Source organism: Panthera pardus, unplaced genomic scaffold (genome assembly GCF_024362965.1).
Source record: "Panthera pardus isolate Hobbes unplaced genomic scaffold, ASM2436296v1 HiC_scaffold_6, whole genome shotgun sequence".
Classification (NCBI taxonomy): Eukaryota; Metazoa; Chordata; class Mammalia; order Carnivora; family Felidae; genus Panthera; species Panthera pardus.
Window position 1 is genome coordinate 73,446,122 of NW_026526991.1, and position 20,138 is coordinate 73,466,259.

At 38.4% G+C, this 20,138-nt stretch overlaps 1 protein-coding gene and 1 non-coding gene across 2 annotated transcripts in view; both read right to left on the bottom strand.

Annotated features, from left to right (window-relative positions):
- Positions 1 to 20,138, bottom strand: part of MUC19 (mucin 19, oligomeric) — a 102,620-nt gene that overhangs the window by 10,251 nt on the left and 72,231 nt on the right. Inside the window, exons 42-70 of the mRNA XM_053895342.1 lie at positions 20,031 to 20,066; positions 18,130 to 18,183; positions 17,931 to 17,984; positions 16,986 to 17,039; positions 16,244 to 16,297; positions 15,564 to 15,617; positions 15,376 to 15,426; positions 14,904 to 14,948; positions 14,589 to 14,642; positions 14,412 to 14,462; positions 12,601 to 12,645; positions 12,317 to 12,367; positions 12,122 to 12,169; positions 11,364 to 11,417; positions 10,265 to 10,318; positions 8,734 to 8,787; positions 8,287 to 8,322; positions 7,989 to 8,042; positions 7,178 to 7,225; positions 6,879 to 6,929; positions 6,247 to 6,300; positions 6,104 to 6,157; positions 5,801 to 5,857; positions 5,061 to 5,114; positions 2,976 to 3,029; positions 2,474 to 2,527; positions 1,798 to 1,851; positions 1,138 to 1,191; positions 76 to 129 (exon numbers count right to left, since the gene is read on the bottom strand). Coding sequence (XP_053751317.1) covers positions 76 to 129; positions 1,138 to 1,191; positions 1,798 to 1,851; positions 2,474 to 2,527; positions 2,976 to 3,029; positions 5,061 to 5,114; positions 5,801 to 5,857; positions 6,104 to 6,157; positions 6,247 to 6,300; positions 6,879 to 6,929; positions 7,178 to 7,225; positions 7,989 to 8,042; positions 8,287 to 8,322; positions 8,734 to 8,787; positions 10,265 to 10,318; positions 11,364 to 11,417; positions 12,122 to 12,169; positions 12,317 to 12,367; positions 12,601 to 12,645; positions 14,412 to 14,462; positions 14,589 to 14,642; positions 14,904 to 14,948; positions 15,376 to 15,426; positions 15,564 to 15,617; positions 16,244 to 16,297; positions 16,986 to 17,039; positions 17,931 to 17,984; positions 18,130 to 18,183; positions 20,031 to 20,066 — 1,491 coding nt within the window. The remainder of the gene's footprint in view (positions 1 to 75; positions 130 to 1,137; positions 1,192 to 1,797; positions 1,852 to 2,473; positions 2,528 to 2,975; positions 3,030 to 5,060; positions 5,115 to 5,800; positions 5,858 to 6,103; positions 6,158 to 6,246; positions 6,301 to 6,878; positions 6,930 to 7,177; positions 7,226 to 7,988; positions 8,043 to 8,286; positions 8,323 to 8,733; positions 8,788 to 10,264; positions 10,319 to 11,363; positions 11,418 to 12,121; positions 12,170 to 12,316; positions 12,368 to 12,600; positions 12,646 to 14,411; positions 14,463 to 14,588; positions 14,643 to 14,903; positions 14,949 to 15,375; positions 15,427 to 15,563; positions 15,618 to 16,243; positions 16,298 to 16,985; positions 17,040 to 17,930; positions 17,985 to 18,129; positions 18,184 to 20,030; positions 20,067 to 20,138) is intronic.
- On the bottom strand, positions 3,874 to 3,980 carry LOC128775127 (U6 spliceosomal RNA). Its single transcript, XR_008419779.1, has one exon. It is a non-coding gene; the product is annotated as a U6 spliceosomal RNA (small nuclear RNA).

Genomic DNA, 20,138 nt, shown 5'->3' on the forward strand with positions numbered 1-20,138 from the left:
ACTTTGTCTTCAGATAAGCTGGTCTGTCTTCTGAGATGTCACCAAGAAAAGTTCATTTATTATTATTTTACTTACCTGTGGTAGAATTTCCAGGAGCAGTGGTTGTTTCAAATACTTCCCTGGAGGTACCTAAAATAAAGACAGGAAGAGCAATGCACTTTTTCTTGTCTCAGAAGAAAATGTCCTAAGACATGTCTACATGAGACAAGAGTTTTGAGCACCTAGCATGTACCAATGCATCTACTAATGCTAGGACATCCTCCTGCAATTGAAACATAAGAGGCCCCTATCTTAGAAACTCCTTGATCACAGAAATGAATTGAATATTTTCCCATGACCCAGGTAAATTTCACACTTATAGGTCTCCTTCTCTAAATGATACAAATTTTTTTCACATCTAATTCTTTTACTTCCTATAACTTTGTTTCCTGGTTCTCTTCTATTAGTTTTTGGGACAGTGAAGTTATGAGAGTAAAAAAAAAAAATGAGAAAACATCTGTGTTGATCAAGATGGCCTAAACATTTCCCTCAGCTTGACTAAATTTATAGACGTATCTTCCTGATTAAAGGGCCCTGGACTCTCTTTTCTTAGAGCATTTACTTTAGAAAACTTGTGGCTATAAATTCTTTCTCTGTCCTCTTGAGATACAAATTTTTCCCTAGTCTCTGGACAGTTTTACAACCCAAGAATGTCTTCCCCAAAGACCTTGGAGCCACCTCTTTGAAATATAATCACTGAGAATAACAGTAACCCTATCTCTTTGTCTCTGTGGGAAGTTGGAGCCTAACTTTATTCTATAAGCACCAATTAGCAAACTTAGGTGGCTTAATCGTATAGACCAGCCTCCCCTCCAGTACTTTTCCCACTAGCTCACCCCAGCCCTTAAAATATCCCCTGGATTTTATTTCAGAAAAGAGGAGGTAAAACTTCACTGCTATTGCAATGAGCTTTACAATAATTACAATAATCTTAAATAAAGTCTTCATTGCCATTTAAATTCCATCTGGTGCAATTTTTCTTTCCGAGTTCAAGTCTGGCATTCATTCATAAAGATAAATATTGGTTATCTGAAACACTTAGGTGTGAAAGAGAAGAATGTCAAGGATGTAAACTTCATTTGAAGTCATTTCCATTACCTTGGGTGGGACTTTCTGGGACACCAGTAATTCTACTTGATGCCACACTAGTACCTACGAAGGAAAATGAAAAACATTTCATATCAGACACACCTCCTATGGCCATCCCCAAAAATTAAGTGAGAAGAGAAAGTAAGCCGGGTGAAAGTCTGGGTCAATACTGCATCCAGCCCATAGATTCCCCTTGTGAATTACAAAACACACCCTTTTTGGGCAGATGTGGCCTCATAGATTTATGCCTTTTTAGAGGAATGTTGGCTGGATTTCAGCATCTATTCCTCCTTTTAGCATTGTGTCCTGTGTACCTACCTATACAAACTTACCTGGGTGCTCTGGTCTGAGTCCAGAAACTCAGAGCAAGAAGATAACAATGGCTGAAAAAAGTACATTCCTAATGAGATTCTGCCCTATTTCCTGGCCCTTTATTTTTACTCTCAACATTCCCCTACACCGAAGTGAAGCTTTAGGAGTCTTTAATGAGAATTCAATAGATTTGAATCACTGACTCTTACTTATTTACATTCCAACTCAAGTGGTAGCCCCTAAGAGAGGCAAACAAGAATGAGGTCAGGACTGCTCTGTTGATGTTGCAACAGTTAATTCTAGAGAAAGGATATTTTTTTTTTAACTTACTCTGCCACTTACTAAATATTTACTAACCTGTATTGGAGCTTCCAGGAATAACTGTTGTGCCAGAGGCTACCCCAGTGGTACCTGCAATAAGAAGGAAGGATGAGCCTCAAAAACCCTTTCTCACCCTAAGAAAAGTGTAATATTGGCAAGTGCTCCTATTTCTCTGAAGCAACAGAAAACAATTTTTCTTGTATCATGTGTTAAACCTGACATGTTTTCCAATGCACTTTCTCATGATTGAAATGTTCAAAGAAAATATGAGGAAAAGCTACAATCGTGTCAAAAATCTTATTTCTCTATATCCAGAATCATCTAGAATCTTATCAGTAAAGGAGAGAATGTCTGTCTTATATTCACATGATTTACTTCCAGTGACTTAACTCTTTGACTCTCCAGTGGAAGAAAACCCCAGAAAAACAACTGCATCTATACATATCTTGGCTGGTGGTGACTTTCACTAATTCTGGAGTATTGCCTGGCAAAACAAAGGGGGTAAAGTTTCTTTAAAAAAGGTGTGTCTAGAGAATTACATCTATGGTTATGTTTCCTAGGAAAACTCAGGGAACTAACCTAATTTGACCCTATGAGCTATTATTAAAGGAAAAGGAACCACTTCCAGTGATGTTCATTTTCATTCATAATCTGTGTATAGTGAGCTCAAATGAAAAAAACCATGGAGAATCCAAAATCCAGTAAAATTCACCTGATGAAATTCTTGCTTCCATAGTTCCAACACCTTCTTTAAAAGTTGTGGTTTCTGTAAGAGCAAAGAAGAAAAAATTGAGAAGATTAAGAATTTGAAAATACGAGAATATATGGCAGTGTGAAATTTTGTCCATAGGCCCTTAAAGGGGAATTCCTTTTATTTCCTGATTTACCTGCTTGGAAACTTCCAGGTGATGATATATTTACAGAGCCTGTCCCAGTGGTAGCTGGGATGTGAGAGAGAAGAAAGAGACAGTAATGTGAGCACTGTCTTTCTTATTGGATGGGGATGATCATTTAGGAAAAATTCATGTGTTTCTGTGAAACAACATATTCCTTCTCCAGGATTCCTTGCCCCCAAAAGTAAAATAAACATTTTTTCTTGCTCTGTTTTATCCCCTATGGTAAACTCCATTCTTCTATGATCCCTGTTTTCTGGAATTAGTATCATGGAGATAGGTGCCTTCCCCATTTCGCCTTTTTCACTTCCCCATGCTTACCTATTTTTCTTCCAGTAGACTGGCTCCCTGGAATTAGGTTGGTGACTCCTGAAGCTTAAAAAATGAAAAGAATTAAGAATCTTGACATTTTAATTATTTCAATACAGTTCTCCCTTCCTATTTCAAAGTTTTATATCTATTAGGTCAGGCCCTCTGAAAAATGAATCTTACTAAAAATTACACATGTTGTCTGAAAATTCTGTTTGCTCCTGTTTGATCTGGGATTCTGAATCCCCAGATTAGAAGCAGAACAGTCTCCTGAGTCACATCCCAGGACTCCAGCACTCTGTCTTATAGACTTGACTTAATCCATACTGGCTGAGCCCAAACTATCCCCTTTTCCAGGCTCCTCTGCCTTTACAAAGCCCTTTTTTTGTAACGCCTTTTAAATTTACTTCGAATATGTGTTTTTGTTTTAACTTTTTAAATTTGAGTATAGTTGACTCAGTTTCATTAGTCTCATGTGTACAACAGGGATTCAACATCATGCTGTGCTCACCACCAGTGTTGCTACGATCCATCACCATACAACACTGTCACGATACCATTAACTATATTCCATATGCCGTCCCTTTTATCCTCATGACATATTCACTCCATAGCCGGAAGCTTGTTATCTCTCACTCCCCTTCCTGCATCTTTGCCCACCCTTTGAAGCCAAGGTATCATGTTTTAACTTCTTGGTCTTCTGACTATGTGTGTTTACCCTAAATAAACTCACCAGCATCCACCACTTAAATATCATTTGTAAGCAATCGGCTGACAAATGTGCATCTTCAATGTAGGCCTCTCTTCTGTACTCTAGTTGCACTTAACAGTTCTCCTGAGCATACTACTGAATACCTCAGAGCATTTTATTTTATTTTGTTTAATTTTATTTACTTGTTTGTTTGTTTATTTAAATATGGAATGCTTCTTGAATTCGCGTGTCATTCTTGCGCAAGGGCCATGCTAATCTTCTCTGTATCGTTCCAATTTTAGTATATGTGCTGCTGACGCGAACACCTCAGAGCATTTTAAATTCAAACTGCCCAAATTTGTCCTCACTATATCTTCTATCAGTTATCAATTTTTTTTCCTCCTCCAGTATATTCCCAAATTTGGGGATGGCACTTCCATCCGTCTACCTAAGCATCCAAACTATGAGCTAGATTCACCCAAAACATTTCTCTCCTTCACCTCTCCATCACATCATAATAAATGCCAACTTGCCAACATACTGCACATTCTTTGTGACCTCCATTTTCCGACATGATTGCCTCTGTAATCTCTCTGTAATCATGTCTTACCTCCAACAGTCTCAAACTGGATGACATACCTCCAACACTTGCTTTCTTACTCCCCTTTAAATCATGCCTAACTTATGCCTAGTTAATCTTCCAAAAAAGTAAATCTATGCATGACAGTCAATCTATCCAAAAACCTTTCAATTTCTCCTTATTGTCAATGGAATCACAATTTAATTTTTTTCATAACTGAATCCTATAATATTATGGAATACAAAACTGATGGGTGATCTCCTTTTTTTCCCCCTTTTCAGGACATTTCTGTCACAACTTTGACAACCAGAAATTTTGACAAACCTCCCAACATCTGCTCTTGCGATGGTTTCCCAGTATCTGAGTTGTATTCCACAAGTTTGGATTATTATAATTTCTTATTTTATACTCCCATGCTTTTTAATAAATGTTTCTTTCCTTGATCATTTTCATTGAGTAGACGAAAAATATTAATGTGAGATTTTAAAAATGCCCTAAATTTATTTTAGTCATCTTAATTTACTTGGGTTGGAAACTTTTGAGTAACCTGTGATTTCACCTATGACCATAGTACCTATAAAGACAAGTAGGAAAATATTTTACCAAAAAGACTCCTGTTTTCATTAAGAAATGTATCACTAAGAAACTACGTCCTAATAAATGTGCATATGATGAAGTCTGTAGTCCAGGAGATTCTAGTACATTAAGATCACAACCCCAATTATCTCATAAGTCTTCAAATTAAAAGTTTTATCATCTCCTGTCACTACCAATATCCTATGAGTAATCAGTGAAATCTCAACAATTCTGCAATGCCATGACTGACCTGTTTGAATTACATGCCCAGTGGTGTCACGGCTTAGTCCCAGAGTTGTAGCCCCTGTGAATAAACAAAAATTTAAGGTGATTTTAAACAATTTTGAAATCTGGAAAAAAGTTGTATGTTATGAAAGTAGAAGACATACTCTCAAAGAAGATGGCTTTTGACTGAGATACTAATAAAGATTATTAGTCTCTTTGTAACTTTGACTAACTCATGTTGGCATTTCCAGAAATAAGTGTGGTGAAAGACAATCCTGGCGGAATTTGAAATGGACATGAAAATGAGATTTAAAAGAATGAGAAAGATACTGTGAAATTGAGAGAGAAAGAGAGAGAGAGAGAGAGAGAGACCATAGTAATACTTTTTATGCCCTTAAAATATCATGGACAAGATAAATTCACATGTTTCTAATAAGCAATAAAGGGGCTTCATTATGCACAGACAAGCAAACACCATGCTCTCCCACAGACTCTTTCATTTCTCCAAACCAATATATGGTAAAGTTTCATTCTGGAGCCCTTTGTTCTCTGTGGTTTAATGCTTTTTGTAATAGCGTTTTTCCTCTGCTCATTTGTTTCCCCTCCTGTGACTTGGCTTCCTGATGCTTCAGTGGGGATTCAGGTGTGTGAAGGAGCATGTAAATTTTTTTTAATTTGTTGAGACCTTAGTTATGAGGAAAACCTGAGAAGAAAGGGTTTTATGTGCAAGATAAGTCTAAGACTGTTGAATTAAATCCTACTAACCAGGACTAGAATTTTCTGGACCCCTGGAAACTTCAGCTGACTCTGAAGCAGTATCTGCTAAGGCAAGATGGATAAAGAATTGAGAGTAATATATCATTCTTAGCTTCATAAAATATAAAAGGCTGGTGTATAGAGAAAATCAATCTGAAGAACAAAGTCCCACGTCTGATTGACCTAACATATGGTCTCTTCAAATGGAATACAAAACCCTATCTTAGCTGGTCTGCTCACTCATTCATCATCTAACACAAACTTAAACATAAAACTGTTGAGAACACAAAAGGTTGAAAGCAAACCACTCACTAGTGGCCATTCCAAATACAGTGGTAGCTTCAAATTCTGTAGAAGTTGTAGCCTCTGAGAGGAAATAGGAGAAAGCAATATGAAATGCAGAAATGTGGCTAAAGTTCATAGAAGCAGGTTTCCTCAACTTTTTCACAACTTACTTGTGTTGGAACTCCCAAGTGCGATGGTTGTACCTGTGGTTATCCCAGTGGTAACTGAGAGCACAAAAGGAGATAATCAATGTATTAATTCCTTTTTACTTAAAATTAGGATTTAGTTTAGAAGACATTGATGGGTTCCTCTAATCAACTAAAAGGTTTAGATCAGGAACTTCCTTGTCTTAAGTGATATATCAATAATGGTTTCTATTATACCATTTTATTACAAGTCTACAAAATATAAGACAATTCACATGGGATAAAGAGTTAACATCCTGACAATTTGTACTCAAAGAGAGATTAAGGTAAGGTAGAATAGAATTCCCTCTAAGTTCATTACAGTCACTGTGATTGACTAAGACATAGAGAAAAATATTATTTGACTGCTCATACTCATTTATTTTAATTCCACCCTTGGTGTTTCCACCACCTCCAAAAGAAGTTGTGGTCCCTAAGTGAAAGGAAGAAAGGAGAAGGAAAGTAAATTCAGAAGGATCATATAAATGAGAAATGGTGGTTTCCCAGGGAATGGTAGGGAAAGTGTGTGATTGGGAGGAGATGTTGAAGCAGGAGGCAGGGGAGTGAGTTTTCCATTACTGAAGCTCGTCACATTCCCTGTTAGGTTATTGATTTACCTGTGTTGGAACTTCCAGATGCTGTTGTGCCAGTGATTACACCTGTAGTGCCTGCAGTAGAAAAGAGAAAGACAGAATCCAAATGGTGATGCATTTACCTTTCTGAGAAGAGCATGGCCAACCAGACTGTCTGTGACTGGAAAGTAGCAGATCTTTTTTGAGCTATCCTGTCAAGATGAAGTTCATTCTCTATTTTTAAATTCAGGGCCACAATAAACATGTTGGCTTACGGTCCAACTTTGATGACTAGCTTCCCTAGGATTAAATATCAGGAGTCTCCAGGCTTTTCCAAAGCTTACCTGTTTTACTTCCAGGGCTTGGTGTCTCAGATGCACCAGCAGTAGCTCCTGATGACAAGAATAGAAACAATATTTGTGTAAATGTATTTATTTGTATTCAATGAAATAACATCTGAAATCCAAAATTTGCTACACCTAAACTTCCAGTTATTTCTGTCATCTTTGCTTCCCTAAATAGAACTACATGGACATACTGCCTCCAACTGATACTGGGGTAATATCTTCAATATCAAAAAGGGACCTTTCTGAACTCCCCTTATGGTAATAAGAATTACCATATAAGGTTTGCCCCCAGAAGAAATGAAATCATTTTCATAAATATAAACTTCCTCTAACAAATGTCCCCAAGAAAAGGCAAAGACAGAATAAATCATCAGGAACTCAAGAATTGCCAAATCCTGGGGCACCCGGGTGGTTCAGTGGGTTAAGCGTCTGGCTCTTGATTTTGGCTCAGGTTCTGATATCAAGGTAGTGAGATTGAGCCCCGTGTTGGGCTCAACATGGAGCATGGAGCTTGCCTGGGATTCTCTCCTCCCTCCCTTCTCTCTCTCTCTCTGACCCTCCCCCACTCATGCCCATGCTTTCTCACTCACACTCTCTCTCTGTCTCAAAATAAATAAATATATTTTTAAAAAGGAGTTACCAATTCCACTTTCACTGGTTATACTTCCTTGTAATGGAAGTTGTAGCTTCTGACAGTGAAAAGAAAGTAGTGATGGCTAATGGAAAGTCATAAAAAAGAATAACATGCTATTCCTCCAGAGCTAGTCCCAAGAAAGAAATTATAGCACATCCTTCCTCGTTGGCTTACCTGTGTTGGAAATTCTGGGTGAGATGGTACTTTCTGGGGTCACTCCAATAGTACCTGAAAGCACAATAGAATGATATGATCATGTGAACTTTACTCCTATAAGAAAAGCATATTATAGAAAAGGGTGGGGAAGCTACACAACTTCTTTATTATGCAAAAAAGATTATTTTTGGCAATAGCTTGTTTCAGAGTTGTTTTGTGCACTTTCTAATGTTTCATTCCCAAAATAGTGGTGGGAGAGCACAATGTGGGATAGTGGTGGAGAGTCTCAAGACAAAGGTATTTTTCCTTTATTTACCTGTTTGAATGCCAGGGACTTGGCTACTGGATCCCCCTAGAAGAAGAAACAACAGGATTGATCACCAATTAAATTTACTTTTGGGTGAAGTACTGATGTTATAGAAATTTTAATGTTCTAGAAATGTTTAGACATGTGACAAAGAAATCTAGTGATATAATGTAGTAGTAATATAGTATCATGATTAAGAGGTTAGACTTCTGAACCAGACTGCCTGAGTTGAAGCCTGTTTGTTTGCTGTATGACGTTGGGCAAGTTGATTCATATCTCTAAGCCATGTTTCCTCATCTGTGAAAATGATTGTACCTCAGTTTGGGGTAAGGTTTAAAATAATAGGAAGAAGGGTGTAGGATAATGCCTGGCACATACTTAGAGCTTGAAACTGTTAATTGTTATTGCTGCGCTTGTATGTGAAAAGTGGCAAGGTTAGGAAGCTTATGAACTCACCTGTATTAATTTCAACTCCTGTGCTTCCACTGCCTCCAGGGAGTGTTGTAGCTTCTAAGACAGAGGAAAGGTAGAAAAAATGTGAGGTGAAGAGGATTTAATGTTTTTTTAAAATATAATTTATTGTCAAATTAGCTTATATAAAACACCCAGTGCTCATCCCAACAAGTGCCCTTCTCAATGCCCATCACCCACTTTCCCCTCTCCCCCACCCTCCATCATCCCTCAGTTCTCTGTATTTAAGAGTCTCTTATGGTTTGCCTCCCTCCCTCTCTATTTGTAACTGTTTTTTTCCCCTTCCCTTCCCCCATGGTCTTCTGTTAAGTTTCTCAAGATCCACATATGAGTGAAAACATATGTTTTCTGTCTTTCTCTGACTGACTTATTTTGAGGATTTAGTGTTCTGAGGCAAGTTAATTATGTACTTTTCTGGGCCACTGTACCATGAGAGATACTTTACTACTAGAAGTTTTCCTGTGGAAGACTCTCTTCAGCTGGCTGGCTCACCTGTATTTGAACTCCCTGGTGCAAGTGTAGTGCCAGAAGATACCCCAGGGGTACCTACAACAAGAAGGGTGGCTTTCCCCCTCATGGAGTTGGGGGTGGGAATTCTGCTTATCTTGTGGGCCTTTTCAACTGGTGATAAATTATTTCTGTTCTCTTATGCATAGTTTTATTCCCAAATCAAATGAAGATAGAAATTCCTCAACAGAGAAGTCCCCTTTTCTGAGATTTAATGGCAGAAAAACAAGGGTTATTCATATTCTGCCTCTTGTTCTTCTGATCCGCTTCCCACCGGAGCCACCTAATGTGCTTCCAGTTCCTTTATTTATGGATACTTCTGTAGTAGCTCCTATGAGAATGAAAATTTTTAAAACTTAAGCATGAAGATAGATAGTTACTGGGATAACCACTGCACATTTCAGTTACTTCTATGCTCAAAGAAGAACATAATGAATAGAGATAAATTTTCTGTGTTTGTTGTGGCCTTCTGTTTACCTGAAATAAAACGCTCTGCCACTATCTTTCCATCAGCTAATATCATGGTGATACTTAAGATGACAAATAGAAAAAGAAAACTCCCTAGACAATTATCACTTTCACTCTCATATTCAGGGAGGTATATATGGAGGCTGGACCATGAAAATGAAGATATTTCAAAAATCTGCCTCAACTGATTCAAAATCAAGTAAAAAAGGAAAACACTGTTGATCTTAGATGTAAGTTCCTTAAAAGCCCCTCCTCAAGAAATTATCCTACTAAGAAACAAAAAAGTAATTTATAATCAACCAAAGTCCCCCCTGCCACACAAACACACCTACACCCACACACACTAATTTCCATCTGTTTCCTAATGGACTCTAGTAGTAGTATGGCTTCTAGAAGAAAAAAAGAAGAAACAGAAAAAGGTTGGGTATTTAGGAAGAAAAGAAAATATGGTGCGGTGCTCTTACATGAGAAGATCCATGTGAAAGACATTTTTTCACCTTATTTTTAGGAAAGATGCTTTCTTCCCAGCTTGTTAACCTACCACTATGGGAACTTCCAGGTGCAACAGTTGTACTCGAGGCCACACCAATGGTACCTGAAATAAGAATGTCATGGGATCATCACAGAGAATGTTCTGCATTGAGGCAATCTGAGTATAAAGTAAGTGTATATTTCCAGGGCTGTATCTTCAGTTATATTACACATGGACAACTCCAGGAAGGACCATTCATAGAGACTATTTTGTCCATATGGAAGCTCTATGAACATGCCTTTCTGCTCCTGGATTGAATCGTGTAATTTTTCCCATGTATCAATTATTTCATTCATTCAAAAATATTTATTGAGCCTGTTGAATACTAGAAATTCACCAATAAATAAAATAAATGAAGACTTTTTTTCCCTTAAGAAGTCTATCTTCTAGTAGGCTTACTTAGCAAATATTACACTATTTTCAACTGGGAACAGAAGAGTTTTTCACCATGTTTACCTGTTTTACTTTTAGCCACTTGATTGATACTCCAGAGGTAGTTCTTAATGGTTGAAAGTAGGAAAAATATTTTGAGTATGTTATCACTTTAATCAACCTCCGAGGCAACCAGTCATTAAGCAACTTAGAGTTTAAAGTTCAAGATAAAAAGTCAAATGGGAGGCAAAAAATTTCTACTTTCATTTTAGTCATCTACTTGCCTGAGATAGAAGCTTTTGGGACAGTGTTGACTCCTGCCGATTCTGCAATAACATCAATCATGTCCAGTGGGTTAATCTTCCAGGAAATTACTACTACCACCACCCTATTCAGAAATCCACACCACATGGCCAGGCACTGGAAAAGGGTTCTCCAGAAACCAGCAGAGGAGTCTGAATCAATAGCACCATTGGCTGGGTGTGCGATGGAGGACCTGCCCTTCCTGTATAACAATCTTTCTGATCCAGAGGCAAACTCATGATCATAATCAATGGCAATGCTAACATCTGGCACTCCTAATTCTCATTGATTTCATCACAGGGTCTCTGATGCTTTCTAAGGAAGCTTTGGCCTCTGGAAACAAAAAATTAGGAAAGTAGAAAGTATGTTTGGGGTGACATATTTCTGCTTGATGTTAGACAAGGAATGATTGCCTCTGAATACATTCACTTACCAACACTGGATCTTCCAGATTTAATAGTTGTGCCAGAGACTACTCCACTGGTACCTAGAATCGCAAAAGGGAAGGGATTGATATGTTATTTCCTTTACATTAAAAGAAAAGCTAAGAAGAAAAATGTTACAAGCTTCTTTTAATTCATAGAAGGCTTATTCTAGGGTTCCTCATATATCTTTTCACAAGAACATTTCTTTCCAAAAGAAAAAAAAAAGCTGTTTCACATTATAATTCTCATTCTGAATATTGGTAAATATCAGGGAGATATTCACATTTTCTCATGCTTACATGTTTGAATGTCAGAGATCTGGCTACCTGGTATGGTAGTCTGGACTCCTGAGGAGGAGAAAAGAGATGGGGGTGGGGAGAGATATTCTGCCTTATATAAACTTAGGGATGATTAGGGTAAACCATTAACACACTGGAATTTTGAGGTTTAGATAAAGACTTCCATAGGTCAGAAATCATTCTGTGTTTATTTCAGCCAATTTAAATTACTAGAAGGAATTCACAAAAAAGGGAAAACTTTCTGGTGCTATTTGCAATACCAATGGAGAAATCCCATCATATCTTCAGACTTAGAGCAATGAAACTCAGTGCTGGAATTTATAGATTTTCAAAAAGATTTTTATCCCTACTATTAAACCTATTTTGACTCACTTGCAATACCCCTAAATTAAATGCAAAGTCTCCAAAGGAAAGCTGAGACAGTCCTAAATCTGTTGACCCCCAAATCATGGGCTCTTCATGCTCACCTGTTTGGGCTCCAGTTCCAGTCATTTCTGTGGAAGTTGTGGCCTCTGAAGAAAGAAATAGGAGAATGATGAAATCTGGGAATTTGAAATATTGGGAAAATATATTGTGCTATTTCTTTATTATAACAGCCCTGAAAGCGAGATCATGACATCTGAGATTAAATAAGCGAAATTTCTTCCTTGTTAACCTATCTGTGTTAGAACTTCCAGATGTAATGGTTGTTCCAGACAATTCTCCAGTGGTACCTAAATTACAAAAAGGTAAACAGAGTAGTAGAGCATTTCACACTCCCAGTTCATCTTAGAATCATTAATGTGGCCCTAAAGCACTGAAGCTCCTTCCTGAAGACTATGAATAAAATTGAAAATGAACAACTTCACAGCATTGTATTTCTCAGGTCAAACTGGGATGGATGTGTTGCTATGGATTTCCCTTTCACTATGTCTTAAAAAGAAGCAGGTCTTTAAATCACCCTTACCTGCCTCACTTCCAGGAACGTATCCACCTGTTGTGCCAGAGGTGCCTAAGGATGGGATTAAGCATGGTTTTAATTTTTATAAGTAGTAATCTTTGATGTAACTTGGAGCATTTTGATAATCAGTTGTCTTTATGAAGCTTTCTAGTGAAAAAGGATAGAAAATAAATAATAAGCATCATGTATACGAGAGAGATGATAGGAAGTGGCAAGCCCTGGGGAGAAGGTAAACTGGGTAAGGAGGATTAGGAGGATTGGGGGTTAGGATATATTCAATATGCACTCATACCTTTCTTCAGAAAAACAAAACAAATCAACAACAACAACAAAAAATACACTTCTGTGAGTCAGAACATAGAGGACAGCCTAGGCTTGTAATTCCCAAGCTGAATAACTTGAATATACTCTCATTGGTATACTACAATATTGTTAGAGGAGGTCATTGAAAGGACATGAATGTCAATTGACCTATGAGCTGGACTCTGGAAATGAGAGTATGGGATGTATGTTCTGCCTACATTTCCACAGCTGGAGCCGTTTTCAAGGAAGCAGCCTTGAGAGGGAAATGTGTCATTGAGACCATCTGGATGGTATAGAGTGACTGAACCCACTTAAGATCTCCACATAAGCTTTTAAGATTCTGGTGGTGGGTGCAGAGATCTACTCATCTTGCGGCCACCCAGGACAAGGCTCGGAGGTAAGTTCCCTTATTACACCTGCCACCTACCAATCCAGAGTGGCCTGCTTCTTTCTTCCGTTCTCTTCGCTGTTTGTGTACAGGGCCAGGCTCAGACTTTACCTGGGAAGCTCCCTAGTTTTGCAAACCAACAAATAGGGCCACAGGGAAAATGTAGGACCCTTTTTCACACTCCCTCCCATTTTCATGCTTAACCCAAACAGAGAAATAATGAGAGACTTAGGCCTCCACTGAAAAGCTCACTGCCTGGCAGTACTCCTTGGGTGATCTCGCTCCCTCCTGTGAAAGTTGTGGCTTCTAACAGAAGAAAAAGGAAAAAGAAAATGTAAAGGCTAGGGACACATGGGTGGTTCAGTCGGTTAAGCATCAGATTTGGCTCCGGTCATGATATGGTTGGGAGTTCAAGCCCCACCTCGGGCTCTGTGCAGACAGCTCAGAGCCTGGAGCCTGCTTTGGATTCTGTGTCTCCCTCTCTCTGCTCCTCTCACACATGACCTCTTTCCCTCTTTCTCTCTCTCTCTCTCTCTCTGTCTCACACACACACACACAAATAAATAAATAAACATTAAAAAAAAGTAAAGACTTGGAGTGTGCACAGGACATTCAGGTATAATACCTCCTAGGTATACATCCTGTGTATAACTGTCAGGTAATGGACCCCATAATGCCCTGATGAAGGCTCCTTAGAGCACAAAGAGGAAAAATTAAAGTGTCTGAACAGAATTTATTGATGTCAAATATTGAACAACTGCTAAATTTTTCACCAGTCTGCTAAATATGGAACATCCAAAGAATTTTGATATATATTTTCTTATTCTTTTTTTAATTTTTTTTAATGTTTATTTATTTTTTAGAGAGAGACAGAGCATAAGTGGGGGGGGGGGGTGGTGGCAGAGAGAAGGAGACACAGAATCTGAAGCCAGCGTCAGGCTCTGAGCTGTCAGCACAGAGTCCGATGCAAGGCTCAAACTCACGAACCGTGAGATCGTGACCTGAGCCGAAGTTAGATGCTTAACCGACTGAGCTACCCAGGCACCCCAAGAGCTTTGATATATTTCAGTCAGGACCTTTTACTGAAGTTATTAGAAAGTACCATTAGTGCCTTAACAGCACTCACCTGTGATGCTCCTCATTCTTGTTCCACTTTCTCCCAGAGAAGTTGTGGCTTCTGAGAGAAGAAAACAGGATAGAGTTGATTGGAAACTATTTAAGGACCACAGAAAGGAGCGTGTAGAGGAGACATCTAATTTGTGGGAGGACATGTGGAAGATTCCCTGTTGTCTTGTTGCCTCACCTGTAATAGAACTGCCAGGGGCAACAGTTGTACCAGGGGCTACCCCAGTGGTGCCTGAAACACAAAGGTCTGAAGTCATCACAGTGATTCATGTGTATCTCCTGAATACCTGTCTCTAGAAGGAAATCTCGATGTATCTCATATCAAGGGGCCCTTTCACTGCTTCCTGATGAAAGTGAGAATCATATACCTTTCCTGTGACCTATAGCATTAAGAAAGCAATCAAAATAATAATTTTTCCAAGTTGAGGCAACCTCCTCAAACATCCCATGATTTCAAAACAGAGAATAAGGTGGCTTTCTTCCAAGTGTTCACCTGTCACACTCCCAGTTGCTTGGCCTCCCGGTACTGCAGTGGTGCCTACCGTAAGACGAAACAAACAAACAAAAAAAATGAGTTTCCCAAGGAAATACTGAGCATCAATACTGTTTCTTTGAATAAGAAAATCTTTATATAGGACAGGCTTATTTAGGAGTTCACATCATTTTCACTTCTTCCCAGGTGTATAATACTCCTCAGCTCCCCCTGACATCTTAATGATATATAAGCCATCACAGGAGAAACCTATCATACGGTTTACATCACCAGCACATCTTTAAAAAATAGCCACTGTGAGGCTAGATGCTGGTGTTAAGAGCTCTTCCATATATTAAATATGTGAAATCTAAGAAAATACTGAAAAGAAATACAAACTACTCTGTAGGAGAGCACACCTCCCAACAGGTGACTTCAGGGAGAGCCATAATTCACACTAAACCCCAAACTGTAAGCTAATTATTCTAAATGCATCTGGATCCAGTTCCAGAAGTACCACTGCCTTCTGTTAAAGTTGTGGCCTCTGAGGGAAGAAAATGATGAACGATGAGGTCTGAGGATTTGGGATATTAGGGAAAGAATTATGTTGATATTTTTCAGAGCAGGTCTACTAACTATATTATGAGGTTAAATATGGAGATTTATTTCTTATTAACTTACCTGTGTGGGAACTTCCAGATATAATAGTTACCCCAGAGAATTCCTCTGTAAAACCTAAAAGAAGAAAAATAAAGGGGTCAACACAGCATTATCTCCCTGATCAATATGGCGTTGAACCACTGGAAGACCTTTCCTGAGGATCTTTGTTTCTGAAGGAAATGAATCATCAGTTACTTCCCACAATTTCTTTTCCTGACCCACCTACTAATCCTTGTTCTACTGGAGTTGCCTTTCCATACATCCCACTGAAAGCAGAAGGAGACCTTATGTCACCCTCCCAGTTTCTCTTCCAGCCCCTGGACTCCCAGGAGTGAGAGGTGACTAAAAGAATCAAAAGGCTGGGGCGCCTGGGTGGCTCAGTTGGTTAAGCGTCCGACTTCAGCCCGGGTCACGATCTCGCGGTCCGTGAGTTCGAGCCCCGCGTCGGGCTCTGGGCTGATGGCTCAGAGCCTGGAGCCTGCTTCCGATTCTGTCTCCCTCTCTCTCTCTGCCCCTCCCCCGTTCATGCTCTGTCTCTCTCTGTCTCAAAAATAAATAAACGTTAAAAAAAATTAAAAAAAAAAAAAAAGAATCAAAAGGCAGATGATCGATTATTTGAGGTGTTTGGGTAGTCAGATGTTTAAAATAGCACTCCTTAACTCTAATACTCTCATATGATGAGTTTATTTAGTCCATTATACCTGGCTTGGAACTCTGTGAACTTCTACTAGCTCCAAGTGAAATCATGGTGGTACCTATTAAAGCAAATAGAGTGAAGCTTTAAAGTAAGTATACATTTTATCATTACTCTAGTGTTTATAGACATCTCTTATGTGCAATATTGTTTTTGGCCCTTGAATGTATCAGTGAGCAGGATATTCAAAGATCCCTCCCTTGATGCAGCTTATATTCTAGCAACTGGAAACCATCAGTGAACAATCAACAGGACAAATAACACAGTGTGACAGATACTAGGAAGTGGTATGGGAAAACAGCAAACTATGTAAAAGCTCTGGGGCTTTGGAAGGCAGGGGCTGACCAGCATGTTGCCTTCATCTCTGCTATCCAAAGACTAGCTCTGCAGCACTGGGCATCTGGAAATCCATATGGAGATATCTTGAGGCTATGGAATTTCTAAGCAGGCCCAGGTGTGTGACTCTTGGCATGTTATGTTTCCCAGATGAAATGCAAGGCCCTTTCCCAGGTCAGGTGTTCACTGTAGCCACATAAACAGATTTGATAAAACCCCCAAAGCCTCACACTAAAACAGCTCACTTCCTAGAAGTTCTGTTTGGGTGGTCCCACTTCCTCCTGTGGAATTCATGGCCTCTGATAGGGAAAAGGAAGGAAGGAGTAAAGACTAGGGTGTGGGAAAGTACACACTGTGCTGTTGTCAGAATCTATCATCCAATGGCCCAATTTTGCATGTATTTTCAGACTTACCTGTACTGTAATTTCCAGGTTCCACAGTTTTCTCAGGGACTATACCAGTAGTACCTAAAACAAAAAAAGGGGCAGCAGTCACTCAGTTCAATTGCTTGTCCACTATGGGATTTAAATAGGAATCTAAAGTTTCCATATAGCAGTAAACTATAACCCTGAGACTTTGAATTCCAAGAACTAATTCATATATACCCCGTGTAATATTTCTTTCTACAATAATTTTACTGAGAAAGTTCTCGACTATCATGTCCCTTTCTTTGGGAGGAGAGATAGGAAGTTTCCCTCCACATTACCTATCCATCTGTCATTAGTTTGACTTCATGATGGTGTACTGAAGGTTCTTGTAAGCTCAGGAGATAAGGAGGCAATGTAATGACTGTCCTGTCCTTTTTTCTGAATTTGCTTAATATAACATATATAAATAGTGTAGATTTTTTTCAGAAGACTGTTTTTTATATCAATTCTTAGCATTTTATTTTTTTAATATGAAATTTATTGTCAAATTGGTTTCCATACAACACCCGGTGATCATCCCAACAGGTGCCCTCCTCAATACTCATCACCCACCCTGTCCTCCCTCCCACCCCCCATCAACCCTCAGATTATTCTCAGTTTTTAAGAGTCTCTTACGGTTTGGCTCTCTCCCTCTCTAACTTTTCTTTTCCTTTCCCTACCCCATGGTCTTCTGTTAAGTTTCTCAGGATCCACATAAGAGTGAAAACATATGGTATCTGTCTTTCTCTGTATGACTTATTTCACTTAGCATAACACTCTCCAGTTCCATCCACATTGCTACAAATGGCCATATTTCATTCTTTCTCATTGCCAAGTAGTATTCCAATGTGTATATAAACCACAATTTCTTTATTCATTCATCAGTTGGTGCTCAGAAGACTGTTTTAAGAAGTTATTATGAAGTGTAGGTATTAGATTAGCAGCACTCACCTGTGGCTATTCCAACTCTGGTTGTTTCATTTTCTCCTAGGAAAGTTGTGGCCTCTGATGGAGAGGAGGAAAGAGTTAATTGGAGAATATTTAGGGTCATGGAAAAGATAGCTGGTACTCCTGCAAAGACGAATACCAGAGGAAACATCTAACTTATGGGAGGACATGTGGAAAGTTCCCTACCATCTTGTTGACTCACCTGTGTTAGAATTTCCAGGGACAACAGTTATGCCAGGGGCTACCCTAGTGGTGCCTGAAACAAAGGAACAGCAGTGCTCATGTTTCTTTCCTAAAAACATGCCTCTAAAAGTAACCCAAGTATATCTTCTTTATAGCTAACTGGCTCACTCTCTGGCCCTTCTCTGATGATGAGCCCTATGTATTTTCTTTTCACCATTTTATTACCAAAGCCAGAGTCACAATGTTGTCAACCTAAGATAACTTTTCCAGAATTCTATGTCTCGTCACGCTCACCTGTTTTACTCTCAGTGACTTGACTTGCTGATGCTACAGTGGTACCTGCTGTGGAGTGGCAACAGAAGGTATGAGTGTGCTCAGAACCCCAGACATTGGGAAAATATCTCACTCTTCATTGCTTTCTTGTGAAAAGCAAACATCTATCTATATAGGGCAGACATGTCTCCAGGGTCCATGTAGCTCTTCTCCATTTCTCCACAATAGAAAGTTTTCTTACCTTTCCCTCTTCAAATGCTTATAAGGTTTATAATTCCACAGGAAATAATTCTCAGAATAATTAGTACAATCATCCCATCTTCAGGGATTACAGCTAAGATGGTGGACTCTGTTATTAGTAGCTTTTCAGGAAAAAATAGTTCAAAACTGAAAAAGAAGTAGTTGGCCAAATGTGCAATATTAATAAGGTAAATATGGACTGCTCCCCAGAAACCCTCTCTCTCTCTAGGCTCTCCTACAAATGCCATAATTAGTGGTAACAAGAAGACAGGAACTGGTCCTTCTCACCTGTTCTGAATCCACCTCCACTGGTGCCAACACTTTCTGTGGAAGTTGTGACCTCTTGAGGGAGGAAATGGAACAGTAAGTTCTGGGTGTTTGGGTGGGTGGAAAGAGATATTTTGTATTATTTAATCACCACAATCCTACAAAAAACTTCATGTCCAGAGTGTCCAAACAGATGGCTTTCTTATTATTTCAACTTTAACCTGTCTTGGGAATGCCTGTTTTAACAGATTTCTCTGGTGGTAGGCACTGAGTGGCTCACTGAGTGATACATGTTGAATGGTCCTTAATCAACAAAGGGAGAATCTAATGGATCAAGTGGATAAGTATTGAAATCAAACACTTCATCAGATAAGGACCCCAAAGGAATTTTATATCAGTGAATGAAATAAGACAAAAAAGCCTGTCTTCAAGGAGCTAACATTTGAACGTATGTACTGAAAGAATGTAAATGAGAGCAATTGAGAAAAAGTGAGATGTTCTAAAGATTAAACTTCTTTTAAAACTGTTAAGTCTAAAAAGTGATACCAGGATGCAGTAAAGCTAAAAATTTTCATGGAAAGGATAGGTGATAAATAACACTAATAAGCTGAGAAAAAAAGCTGCCTTTTTTTAATAAGGGGCATATTTCAGAGTTATTTTCATTTATTTGATTGATTTTGCACATTTGTACACAACTGGTGTAGAATTTAACTATTATGTAAGGGAATCAATATGACTTTGTTATGATTTAAGAAGGCATAAGAATAGAAAAATCAAAAGCCCTATGCTACCAGAATCTAATTTGAAGTTCATGTTTTATTAATCTGATAAAATTGAGATTTCTATTATATTCTCTAGTCTAGTTACTGCAATACCAATTTTTTTCCAAATGCACATTTACAATTTCATATTTTCTCACCTGTTACTGCAAGCTATTTTGACATCACTAAAACTTAAAAACAAACTATATTTATAAATGCACATTTTAAATTTTTCATGAAAAGATTAATTTATATTAGATTATAATTTGGGAAGAATATCACAGTCTCTTATATATTTTTCAGTGTCCAAATGGAAAACATAAAAATGCTGAAGCCACATCCTACAGAGCATATTTTTGTCATTTTAATGTTGACTTACCTACAATTAATACTGGTGGAATTCTCTTATCTGAGCCTAAAAAAGGAAAGATTAAATTCATGTTTCCATTAAAGAATATACTTGAATTCCATTTTTAAAAATCCCTTT